The sequence below is a fragment of the Oryctolagus cuniculus genome, chromosome 18 (assembly GCF_964237555.1).
Source record: "Oryctolagus cuniculus chromosome 18, mOryCun1.1, whole genome shotgun sequence".
Lineage (NCBI taxonomy): Eukaryota > Metazoa > Chordata > Mammalia > Lagomorpha > Leporidae > Oryctolagus > Oryctolagus cuniculus.
The window spans coordinates 50,594,795-50,608,010 of record NC_091449.1 but is presented as its reverse complement, the minus strand read 5'-3'; the positions used below and the strand labels follow the sequence as shown (position 1 = coordinate 50,608,010).

General features: G+C 46.0%; 2 protein-coding genes across 4 annotated transcripts in view; one reads left to right on the top strand and one right to left on the bottom strand.

Annotated features, from left to right (window-relative positions):
• The window catches only part of LRRC36 (leucine rich repeat containing 36), a 58,138-nt gene extending 52,305 nt beyond the window's left edge, over positions 1 to 5,833 (bottom strand). For all 3 annotated transcript variants that reach the window (XM_002711601.4, XM_008257458.3, XM_008257459.3), the window contains exon 1: positions 5,719 to 5,833. In XM_002711601.4, the coding sequence (XP_002711647.1) occupies positions 5,719 to 5,788 (70 nt within the window). In that variant the 5' untranslated portion in view covers positions 5,789 to 5,833. The remainder of the gene's footprint in view (positions 1 to 5,718) is intronic.
• Positions 5,834 to 5,857: 24 nt separating this feature from the next.
• Positions 5,858 to 13,216, top strand: part of KCTD19 (potassium channel tetramerization domain containing 19) — a 34,618-nt gene continuing 27,259 nt past the window's right edge. Inside the window, exons 1-2 of the mRNA XM_008257451.3 lie at positions 5,858 to 5,956; positions 8,159 to 8,455. Of these exons, the coding sequence (XP_008255673.1) occupies positions 5,954 to 5,956; positions 8,159 to 8,455 (300 nt within the window). The 5' untranslated portion in view covers positions 5,858 to 5,953. The remainder of the gene's footprint in view (positions 5,957 to 8,158; positions 8,456 to 13,216) is intronic.

Sequence of the window (13,216 nt, the reverse complement as noted above, 5' to 3'; positions counted from 1 at the left end):
GCCATTGCGATCATTTGGGGAGTGAACCAATGGAATGAAGACATTTTCTCTGTCTCCCTCTCACTGTCTGTAACTCTACATCTCAAATAAATAAATAAAATCTTTAAAAAAAAGCTTTTGGTGCAAATTTTTTTTCATAATATATGGAAAACGTGGGGCTGGTATTGTGGCCCATCGAGTTTAATCTTGGCCTGTGTCACAAACATCCTCCACTTACAATCCAGCTCCCTGCTGATGCACCTGGGAAAGCAGCAGAAAGGGCCCCTGCCACCCATGTGGGAGACATGGATGGAATTCCAGGCTTCTGGCTTTGGCCTGGCCTAGCCCCAGACTTTGCTGCCATCTAAGCAGTGAATCTGTGGAAGGAAGATTTCTGTCCCTCTCTTCTCTCTCTGTCTCTCTGTAACTCTACCTTTCAAATAAATAAATCATAAATATATACGGAAATGTGTATTATGTTAAAACAATGCACCAAAATAACTCATACTTTAATTTAGTTTTCCCCTGAACTTTTTGATGTACACTCATAGCATGATTTCACCTTCTGAAAAAGGTAACAGTAAAAAGATCAGTGGTTGAGATGAGAGGAATGAATATGTGGAAGGCAAGGATTTTTAGCACAGTGAAACTACTCTATTTGTTACAATAATGGTGGACACATGACCTGTATTTGTCATAATCCATTGACCTGCACAACACAGTGAACCCTAAAGTAAACTATGGGCTTCAGTTAATGATAATGTATTAACATTGATTCATCAGTGACCACAAATGTACCATACTAATGCAATATATCAATAATAGGGGAAACTAGGTAGAGATAAGGTGAAGATGTGAAAGGGGGAGAAAGCATGTATGGGAACTCTCTGTACTTTATGTCCAATATTTCTGTAGACTTAAAACCTCTTTAAAAAAACAAAATGTATTGATTTTTAAAATTAGGAATAAAATATAGATTGTTCAATAGCAAATCATAATACCATCTTGTTGACTACCTGTCAGCAAGATTGAGGCCAATCTCCAGCCATAGTTTAAAAGGTATTAGGATACTTTCAGACAAAATGAGACAATCCAATAAGAAGCCTAAGGAGCTATTCCTAAAGAATAACAAAGGAACAATATAACACAAACTCCAAACCTCTAGCTCCCTTATGATTTGTAAAAGACTTATTTGTTTATTTGAAAGAATTACTGAAAGAGGTTGAGAGAGAAAGAGCTTCTATCTGCTGGTTGATTTTCCAAATGGCAGCAATAGCCAGGGTGGGGCCAGGCCGAAGCCAGGAGCCAGGAGCCAGGAGCTTCACCTAAGTCTCCCACATGGGTGCAGGAACCCAAGCATTTGGGCCATCTTCTGCTGCTTTCCCAGGCACATTAGCAGCGAGCTGGATTGGAAGTGGAGTAGCTGGGATTCAAACTGGCGCCCATATAGGATGCCAGCACAGCAGATGGCCCAAAGTATAAAACCTTGAGCCTTGCTGCAACTATGCCTCCATTCCCTGCTACCCTAGGCGGAAATCCTGTATGTAAGTTGCTCTTATAAACTCGCTTCTTATGTGAAGATTCCTTCTTCATATTTTGGTCTGAGGATTCCTGCTCAGTTCAGAGGGTATTCTCTGCTCCACCCCACCAATACTACCATCAGACATTGATACATTATAAAATATGCATGCGTCTTGAAAACATAATGCTAACTTAGAAAGCCACACAGTCAAGGACATGAACTGTATGATTCCATTTATAGGAACTATCCAGAAGAGGCAAAGCCAGAGAGACAAAAAGCAGATTAGTGCTTGCCACAGGCTGGGGGCGTGGGAAATGAGGAGTGACTGCCTAATGTTTACTTCTGGAACTAAACAGTGGTGATGGTTGCATAACACTGTGGATGTGCTAAAAGACTCTGAACTGTATACTTTCAATTGGTGAATTTTATAGTATGTGAATTATATTTTTAAAAAATGCAAAATATCTTTTGGATTTGGAGGGCAGTATATTGGTAGTGGTATTGCATTGATTTAATACTCTGAAACTCTGATATCAAGGGACAAAAGCTAACGACAATCATGATTTCCATTTCTTATTTCTTATGCCTTTCACTACCATCTTTTTTTTTTTTTTTTTTTTTGACAGGCAGAGTGGACAGTGAAAGACAAAGAGAAAGGTCTTCCTTCCATTGAGTCACCCCCCAAATGGCCGCTATGGCCGGCGTGCCGCGCCGATCCGAAGGCAGGAGCCAGGTGCTTCCTCCTGGTCTCCCATGCAGGTGCAGGGCCCAAGCACTTGGGCCATCCTCCACTGCACTCCCGGGCCACAGCAGAGAGCTGGACTGGAAGAGGAACAGCCAGGACAGAATCCGGCGCCCCGACCAGGACTAGAACCCGGGGTGCCAGCGCTGCAGGCGGAGGTTTAACCAAGTGAGCCACGGCGCTGGCCAACCATCTGTTTTGAAGAGTAGACATTTTTATATTTATTTATTTTTAAATGTTTATTATTTGAAAGAGAGTGACAGATTTTCCATCTCCTGGTTCCTTCTATGACTATAACAACCAGGGCTGGCCCAGGCTGAAGTCAGGAGCAGGAACTCCATCCAGGTCTCCCACATGTGGCAGGTGCCAGAGCACTTGAGCCATCATCTGCTGCCTCTCTGGGTGAACATTATTAGCAGGAAGCTGGATCCAAAGCAGAAGCAGGACTTGATCCCAGGCACTGATACGGGGATGCGAGCATCCCAAGTACTAGCTTAACCTGGTGGGTGTATTGCAACACCCACCCCTGTAACATTTGAAAAGGGAACCAGAATTATCATTCAGATGATAAACTGCCACAAGGACATTCTTTTATGATTCACATGAAATGCAGGTCTTAAGAAGTTTTAGTGTTTATAAAGAGTGAGGACAAACAGATCAGAGGACAAATCAAACTCTGCACATCACAGGTGTTAAGAACAATAGGATAATCTTTCAGTTTTAATATTTGGGTTAAATAACCCTGAATGGGAAAATCTTGTTCATGAAAATAAATCAAGTAATCTCTCTATAGAAACCAGTTACAACTCATTTGGAAATTCAATTAATGACATTTAACAAAGCTGGCTTATAATGACAATGAAAGCTTCAAATAAATACATTATTTGGAAAAAAAAAAAAAAAAGCCCTCAGGAGTCAACTTGAAAGATCTCCCACTGATCAAAGTTGGAATAAATTGAGCATTAGTCATGATTAGAAACACAATGGATTAGAATACCAAATACATGTAAATCAATGAGTTCATATGAGTAATGATAATGAGAAAACAAAACAGCCTTCACTGGTCACCTTTAAAAGATGCTAAGAAAACAAACCTTGATCCTAAAACAATGGGAAATAAGGTGAAATGAAATCAGGCTTTTCTCCTATCTTTCCTTTACAAACTGTATCTAAGGACAACCAAATAGTTGATATCAGTAAACTCTCTTTAGGGAAGTATTACAGCTAATGAAGAAGAATGAGAGAATCAGAAAATTACCATTTTGTAATCTCTAATCAGTGGATACAGACAATCGTATTCTTTCAAAAAGAAAGAACAGCAGGCTTATACACTTCCTAGAAGAAGGAAATACTGTCAGGTATAAGCAGTCTTAAGAAAAACAAACAGGGGCGGGTAAAGCTGCTGCCTGCACTGCCAGCATTCCATATGGGCAACAGCTCCAGTCTCGGCTCCTCCATTTCCAATCCAGCTCTCTGTTATGGCTTGGGAAAGCAGTGGAGGATGGCCCAAGTCCTTGGGCCCCTGCACCTGCATGGAAGACCTGGAAGAAGCTCCTGGCTCCTTTTTTTTTTTTTTTTTTTTTTTTTTTTTTTTACAGGCAGAGTGGATAGTGAGAGAGAGAGACTGCGAGAAAGGTCTTCCTTTTGTCGTTGGTTCACCCTCCAATGGCTGCCTCGGCTGGCGCGCTGCGGCCAGTGCACCGCGCTGATCCAAAGGCAGGAGCCAGGTGCTTCTCCTGGTCTCCCATGCGGGTACAGGGCCCAAGCACTTGGGCCATCCTCCACTGCCTTCCCAGGCCACAGCAGAGAGCTGGCGTGGAAGAGCGGCAACCGGGACAGAATCCGGCGCCCCAACAGGGACTAGAACCCGGGGTGCCGGCGCCGCTAGGTGGAGGATTAGCCTATTGAGCCGTGGCGCCGGCCCTGACTCCTGACTCCTGACTTCGAATCAGCACAGCTCTAGCAGTTGTGGCCATCTGGGGAGTGAACCAGCAGATGGAAGACCTCTCTCTCTGTCTCTCCCTCTCTGTGTAACTCTTTCAAATAAATAAATAAATAAATAAATAGGTGTGTGTGTGTGTGTGTGTGTGTTTTAAATGAACTACAGGGGCCGGCGCTGTGGCGCAGTGGGTTAATGCGCTGGCCTGAAGCCCATATAGCCGCCGGTTCTAGTCCTGGCTGCTCCTCTTCCGATCCAGCTCTCTGCTATGGCCTGGGAAAGCAGTGGAGGATGGCCCAAGTCCTTGGATCCCTGCACCACATGGGAGACCTGGAAGAATCTCCTGGCTCCCGGCTTCAGATCGGCGCAGCTCTGGCCGTTGTGGCCATCTGGGGAGTGAACCAGCGGGTGGGAGACCTCTCTCTCTGTCTCTACTTTTCTCTGTAACTCTGTCATTCAAATAAATAAAATAAATTTCAAAAAAAAAAAAAAACTACAGATAGATAAAACTAACTATGGAAAACAGAGCTGCAGAATTTTTAGAAAAAAAATTTGGGGAAAAGGAAGAAAAATCAGATGGAGTAGTTTGAAATCTCTCTGCCAACGTATTCATGCACACATCCTATTATTACCTTTGAGGACCTTAGATGGGGGGCATGTTTTAGAGAGGCAGGAAAGATTAGTGCCATTTTTATCAATCATGTAATATTTGTTACACGCGTTCACCTAGCAGAGGAAGCAAGAAAGGCAACTGTTGCACATGCTTAGAGCACAGGCCCCGGGGTCCGAGTCCTTGGTTACCGAACTCTGGCTGTACCACTTCAGCAGTGTGACTTCCGGCATGAGACTAAACTTGGTTTTACTAACCTGTACGGTGGGAACAAGAACAGTACCTGCCTGATAAAGTTGTCACGGGGATAAAATAATTCAGAGACAGCACTTAACACAGGGCCTAGCAATAATGAATGACACAAGGTCGAATTAGGAACTTTCCCAACTGCTGCTAACTTTTCCATCGTTTTGATTCCTTGGACCCTCAGAAAGCAGGTTTGGGAGTCGGCGCGGGAGCTGGCAGGCCCTCAGCCACGTTACCTCCAGGGCGACGTCGGGGCTTGGGACACCAGGCCCCCTCTCTGGGTCTCCCTTACAAGGAAGCTCAACATCCAGATGGCTCCAAGACACGGTCCAGCTCTGGACCTGGACGGCGGGAGGGCCGTTCCCACTGCAGCCAACCACGAAGAGCGCGCCCGGGGAGGTTTCTGAAACTGCCGTCACCAACGCCCCTGTGAGTCCACAGCCTCCCCCCCCCCCCACGGCCCTTCTCGCCTCTGCCCTCTGCCGACCCCCGCGGCAGGCTCCCCTGTTCCTGCTGCCGCTCCTGGCTGCGCCAAGCCCCCACCCCCGTTACTTCAGTTCCTCGGCCTCCACCTCAGGGAAACCCGCCGCCTCAGTCAGTCTCTCCTTCGCCTCCGGGACCGCCCCTCCGTTTTCTCCGCCCCCGCAGCCACTGAACCCACGCTCTGTGCCTGGCCCTACCCGTTTGCTCCAGGCTCAGCGCCCCCAGGCGGCGGATGCCCTCCTCGTCCAGATCCCACTGCTCCGCCATCCCCGCCCGCCGCTCACCGCCCGCGAGGCGGCCGCCTGCGCGCCAGGCCCCGCCCCCGCCCCGCCAGGCCCCGCCCCCGCCGCGCGCCGCCCGCGCGCCGCGAGCTCCCGGGGGACCGTTGGTGGCCGAGTCACGTGCCTACCCGCCTGCCGCTGGAGCCGCGACATGGTATGGAGCCCGCCCTGGCGGGGGCGCCAAAAACACCGAGACAGTGACTCTGGGGGCGTTGTGGGCCAGGATTAGGGCCACAGGGTTAGGGGTCTAGCCCTAGGGCAAGGGCTAGCGAGGGGTGGCCTCAGCTTTGAAGGATTTGGGGGACTGGGTCTGAGGGGTTGGAAGAACGGGCTGCCTTAAAGGATGAGGAGAGTTAGGCTTCATTTGGGGACTCCAGGTCTGAGGGGTGGGATGAAGGTCTTCTGACTCAGTGCAGGGGATGTTGACTCTGGCAAGGCAGGGATGCTTGGCGGGGTGGGCGGAGCAGCTGTCTGAGTCGTGGATGGGGAGTTCCTGATTTTAAAGGCTGGCAAACCTGGCTGTGAGGAGTTGAGGTCCTGTCTGTAGAGCATGAAGTGGTTCTAGCTCTGGAAATGGGTTGGGAGGGCGTTCTGGGGGAGAAGGATCTGTGAGGAAGAGAGACAGTCTGTGGGAGCCAATGAGGAGGAGGTCATCTTAGTACTACTCTATTTCCTGTATTCTGGCTAGAAGCCTTTTGTCCCATTACCACAGCTCCTTTTTCCAAGCTTGCCTGGGATTGAGAGCTCTCCCCAGGCTGGGGTGATTCTGCACTGACCATCGTCGGCGCACTCTTTGGGAGAAAAATCTGGAAAGAACAGCCACATCCTTACCCCTGTCCTCACTCCACAAGGCACCTCTTGAGAGCCCACGTGTGTAAGAAGGCAAACTCTTGAGCACTGACGCTCTGACCCACGCCTAATAGGAAAAGAGGGTCTGAGATCAGAACTTAGAGTCACTTTCAAGGAGCAGGGTTTTTTTAGCACCCAAAGCCTGCACATTCAGAGCACCCCCATTGAGCCGTCGACCAGTATGTCACCTTTAAGATGAACACAAAGCAAAACCAAGAGTCCTCGTGTATTTATGGAGCTCTTAGTTATTTTCCGTTTGCCATGTTCTACCTTAGCCACATTTAAAAGGACTCAGAAGCCTCGATTAGCTTTTTGGAGTGGCTTTTCCAGCTCTGCTGCTGGGAGTCATGACACCATTTTACAATTTTGAATCCTCTTCAAGTGCCCTTTCACACTTCTAGTCTCAAGGTGGCAAATATAATTGCTGCTGCTCTTTTTTTTTTTTTTTTTTTTTAATTTATGACAAGGAGAAACAGATCTTCTGTCCACTGGTTGACTCCTCAAATGGGCTCAACAGCCTGGAATAGGCCTGGCCAAAGCCAGGAGCCAGGAACTCCAGCTGAGTCTCCCAAGTGGGGAGCAGGGGCTCAAGTACTCGGACCGTCTTCTGCTGCCTTCCCAGGTGCATTTGCAAGGAGCTGGGCTGGAAGCAGAGCAGCTGGGGCACTAACTGGCACTCTGATGTAGATGTTGGTGTTGCAAGTGACAGCTTCACCCACTGTGCCACAATGCTGGCCTCTTGTTCTTGTGAATATTTAAACCAGGCTTACTGTAGAAAACATGGACTTCACTTTTGTTGCACACATTTATTTTCCTTTCTTGCCTGTCAGAGTAGTAGATGCAGGTTTTTATTGGAGAAGGGGGGCTTTTCCTCTCTTGGACAACTGCCTCTTAACACTCTACCCCCGGCCCCCAATGTTTTTATGCAAAATTTTTAAACACTCAGAAAGATTGAAATAATTGTGTAGTGAACAATATATAGCCTTACGTTCTATTAATATTTTGCTGTCTTTGATTTATCACATGCCCAGGAAGCAGAAATGCAATCCAGGTGGTCTCCTACCAGGAAAGTGGGTGGCAGGGCCTCAAGTACTTGAGCTATCACCTGATGCCTTCCACGGTGTGCATTAAAAGCAAGCTGGAATTGGATGTCAAGCTGGGACTTGAACCCAGGCACTCTGATATTTGCTGTGGACTTTTGAAGTGGCATTTTAACCACTGCACAAAATGCTTGCTCCTGAAATTGTTTTCTTAATTTTGTTTTCAGATTGTTCGTTGCTAATGTATAAAAAACATAATTCATTTTCAAAAAAAATCGATCTGCATCCTTCAGCCTTGTTGGACTCTCTTCCAGCAGGTTTTTTTTTTTTTTTTTACAGTGACTTCCGTAGGATTTTCTATACATAAAATCATGTCATTGCAAACAGAGATGGTTTTATTTCTTCCTTTCCAATCTGGATGCTGTTTTATTTCCTTTTCTTCCAAAGCTCTTTTCATCTTCCTTTAGGAAGAGCCCGGCATGCCTCATGAATCAGCAGAGGATTTGTTTCATTTCAATGTTGGGGGCTGGCATTTTTCAGTTCCCAGAAGCAAACTTGCTCAGTTCCCAGACTCCCTGCTATGGAAAGAAGCTTCAGCCTTGACGTCTTCGGAAAGCCAGAGGCTGTTCATCGACAGGGACGGCTCCACATTTAGACACGTGCACTATTACCTCTACACCTCCAAACTCTCCTTCTCCAGCTGTGCAGAGCTGAACTTGCTCTATGAGCAGGCGTTGGGTTTGCAGCTGATGCCTCTGCTGCAGGTAAGGTTCTCTTTTCTTCTACCATGTCGGATTTACCCTAAATGTGTCATTTTACATGTTGCTTGTGAGATGACCCTCTAAGTAGGCAAGTTTGTTAAAGTAATAAGCAATATACTGGAATTACATGTTCTTTTTTTAAAAAAATTTATTTGAAAGGCAAAAATAGAGAGGAGAAAGAGAGATGGAGAGAGAGAGAATCTTCCATCTACTAATTCACTCCCCAAATGGCCGTAATGGCCAGGGCTGGGCCAGGCTGAATCTAGGAACCAGGAGCTTCTTCAAGGTCTCCCTCGTGGGTGCAGAAGCCCAGGCACTTGGGCCATCTTCTGTTGCTTTTCCAGGTACATTAGCAAGGAGCTGGATCATAAATGGAGCAGCCAGAACTCAAACGGGCACCCATATGGGTTGATAGTCCCACTGGTAGAAGCTTAACTGTCTATACCACAATGCTGGCCCCAAATTGCATGATTGCATGTCCCATCCCTCCCTCCCTCCTTTCATTCCTTCCTTTCTCTTTCTTTCTTTTTATTTTTTTTAAAGATTTATTTATTTGAAAGTCAGAGTTACACACAGAGAGAAGGAAAGGCAGAGAGAGAGAGGTCATCCATCCACTGGTTCACTTCCCAGTTGGCCGCAATGGCTGGAGCTGCGCCGATCTGAAGCCAGGAGCTGCTTCCAGGTCTCCCACTTGGGTGCAGGGGCCCAAGAACTTGGGCCATCTTCTTTCCCAGGCCATAGCAGAAAGCTGGATCAGAAGTGGAGCAGCCAGGACTTAAACCAGCACCCATAAGAGATAGCTGACATTGCAGGCAGCAGCACCCGCTGTGCCACAGTGCCAGCCCCAGATTGCATGTTCTTAACAAAGAATTTCATCCTAACTCTGCTTTATCTATCTGTAGTCACCATAGACCTGGTATGGGACTGTCCCATGAGAGGGTGCCCTTGGTTCCTGAAAATCCTATTCTGAGCTATTTCTTGTTTTTGTTGTTGAATTTTTAAAGGAGAAAGCTTTAGAAATGGTGGGATTTGCCATGTGTACTATGAGGTTTAAAATCTAAAATATTCATCAAGAGTCTTACTTCTCATTGTGCTGGTTAGGTCCATAATATTTACTTACAGCAAAGCAAAAAAAATTTTCCAAACTGTAGAATCTTTCAATGCAGTTCAGTGCACCAGCAGCTCTGCCTCCCCACCAGCTCTCAAGAAAATTGAGCTAGACCCTGTGTGGCTGGGTCATAGAGGAAGGAAAGAATTTCATGGTACATGTATTTATGGATACTACTTACCAAAAATAATTGTTTTCTTGTGAAATGTATTATGTATTTGGAAATCAAAAACCCCTACCAAACTCCACTGAGGCTGTTTCAGTATTCTTTTCTTTCCTTTTATTCTCCCCCAACCTAATCACTTGAGTTTAAATTTTTTCTACTGTCCTGGAAATGGAGAACTAGAATTGCTTATAAGTGGTTTCAAGACCACTTGAATGGCCTGGCCTGTCAGGATTGCTGATGGCTATATGCCAAGGCACCATTTTATGGGGAAAGGGTAGGAGTACCTTGTTCATTACATGAAATTAAAGAAATCAAGGCAATTTTTAGAAGAACTGTTTTATAGAATACAAGCCTTATTATGCAAACAGTTTATTAAGTCCGTTAATCTATTTGCTGTCTTCACTTTCCAAATTGAAACAAAATCTATCTGGGAAGCAATATCTAAATAGGAGGCAACAGCACAGAGGCCAATGAATTGGTCCAATGCTGAAGTTCTCAGCTGGGTGAGCAGCAGAATTAGAAAAATCGTGTGGATCTGCATCCCTAAAACAGACTGGAACAAGTGCTAATGCTTTGAAAATGGTATTTTCAAAGAAATAAACATTTGGGCTGGCCCAACTGAAGTGGTATTTATTCACTGAAACAGAGTGTAAATACAGCTGGGAACCACAGCCGCCGCAAGCAGCTCAGCAGCCTCACACATTCCTCGCGTTCGCGTGTATCCAGATGTTCAGGTTTTCGACTAAATGAACACTTTACTAAGAGAAAAAGGAGTTTGCCAATTCTTAACCTGAAGACCTTTCTCAGGCAGCATACTTTACTGCATGTAGCCAATATTTCTTGAGAAAATTCTGGATTCTAGGTATTATTATTATTATTATTATGGGCTTCAGGGAAAAAATGGTATGATCTAATCAAATTATAATGCAAGCTGGGTATGTGAGTCACATGTGTAATTTAAAATTTTCTAGTGGCTACTTAAAAAACAAGATGGATTTATTTGAAATGCAGAGTTAGAGAGAGGAGAGACAGAGAAAGAGAGGTCTTCTATCTGTTGCTTCACTCCTCAAATTGCTGCAACAGCCAGAGCTGGGCCAGGCTGAAGCCAGGAGTCAGGAGCTTCTTCCTGGTCTCCCGTGTGGATGCAGGGGCCCAAGCACCTGGGCCATATGCTGCTGCTTTCCCAGGCATATTAGCAGGGAGCTGAATAGGAAGTGGAACAGCAGAGGATTGAACTGGCATCTGTATGGGATGCCAGCATTGCAGACAGTGGCTTAACCCACTGAGCCACGGTGCCAGGCCTTTTTAAAATTTTTTTAAAAAGGTGGCCACATTTTCAAATGTTAAGAAAAAAAGGGTGAAGTAGGCATTTAGCCTAGCAGTTAAGACATATTGTCATGTCATATCAGAGTGCCTGGGTTGAAGTCTTGACTTCCTGCTAATACAGACCCTGAGAGACAGCATGTGATGGCTCAAGTAGTTGGATCCCTGCCACATATGTGAGAGACTTGCATTGGATTGTTGGTTCTTAGTACTTTTTTCTTTTCTTAAAGATTTATTTATTTATTTGAGAGGCAGACTTACAGAAGAGAGAGGAAGAGACAGAGAGAGAGTTCTTCCCATCCACTGGTTTACTCGCCAAATGCTCTCAACAGCCGAAGCCAGGCTGATCTGGAACCAGGACTCAGGAGCTTCCTCTGGGTTTCTCGTGCTGGTGTAGGGGCCCACACACTCGAGCCATCTTCCACTGCTTTCCCAGACCATCAGAAGGAAGCTGGATCAGAATTGGAGCAGCCAGAACTTTAACTGGCACTCATATAGGATGCTGCCACCACAGGTGGAAGCTTAGGCCACTACACCACAGCTACGGCCCCTCTCGTTCTCAGTTTTGACCTGGCCCAGCCCAAGCTGCTGTGGGCATTTGGGGAATGAGCCAGTGGATCAGAACTGTCTGTTTCTCTATCTCTATCTCTCTCCCTCTCAATTAAAAAAAAATTAATTTTTAAAAAATTTATTTATTTGAAATACAGAGTTACAGAGAGAGGTAGAGACAGAGAGTGAGGTCTTCCATCTTCTGGTTAACTCCACAAATGGCCACAAGGGCCAGAGCTGAGCCAATCCAAAGCCAGGAGCCAGGAACCTCCTTTGAGTCTCCCATGTGGGTGTAGGGGCCCAAGAACTTGGCTTGTCCTCTGTTGCTTTCCCAGGCACTTTAGCAGGGAGCTGGATCGGAAGTGGAGCAGCTGGGACATGAACCGGAGCCCATATGGGCTGCCAGCACTGCAGGCCAGGGCCTTAACCTGCTGTGCCACAGCACTGGCCCCCAAAAAAGTGAAATTAATTTTAATAATATATTTCATCCTATATATTTAAAATATTTTGTACATCTACTTGAAAGGCAGAGTGACAGAGAGAGAGATCTTCTATCCTCTGATTCACTCCCCAAATGCCCGCAAGAGCAGTTAGGTGTAGCTGAAGCCAGGAGCCCAGGACTCCATTTCAGTCTCCCACATGGGAGAACGCTAAATGAAAAAGGAACAAGTCATGTGGATGTATGTGGAAAGAACTTCCAGGCTTTAGGAATGAGAAACAAATGCACTGAGGTTAGATTAGCTTTCTAGAGGCCAACATGGAGGCCACTGTACGGTGCAGTAAGAGGGAGGGTGATGCCAAAGGTAGATAGTGAAGTTGAAGGAAGCCAGATCTTGCAGAATTTTGTAGGCCACAGTGAGGAAACAGAATTTATTCTGGCCGGCGCCATGGCTCAATAGGCTAATCCTCCGCCTGCGGTGCCGGCACACTGGGTTCTAGTCCTGGTCGGGGCGCTGGATTCTGTCCCAGTTGCTCCTCTTCCAGTCCAGCTCTCTGCTGTGGCCTGGGAGTGCAGTGGAGGATGGCCCAAGTCCTTGGGTCCTGCATCCTCATGGGAGACCAGGAGAAGCACCTGGCTCCTGGCTTCAGATCAGCGTGGTGCGTGGGCCGCAGTGCGCCGGCCACAGCGGCCACTAGGGGGTGAACCAATGGAAAAGGAAGACCTTTCTCTCTGTCTCTCTCTCTCACTGTCCACTCTGCCTGTCAAAAAAAAGAAAAAAAAGAAAAAAAAAGAATTTATTCTAAATGTTATAGATTGTTTTAGAAGTATTTAAAGGTAGAGGTAAAATGGTCACAATTAGGTTTAAAAAAAAAATCATTGAACCTTGGCTTAGGCCATAGCTTCTCAGATATACCACCATAGCTTTGCAGTACAGACTCATAAATTACAGCATATGGGTTGTTTACCTTTGTAATCATGTGGCTACCTGGTAGCTATGGCTCCTCACCAGTGTCTGGCATTGCAACATATTATTATACTGTTCAAAATCCAAAGTTCAGTTTCTACTGAATATGATTGCTTTTACACCTTTGTAAAGTCAAATCACTTTAAGTTGAATCTTTGTAAATCAGAGACTGTAATAAAAAAGGCAATAAATGGTGTTAAGGATGTGGAGAA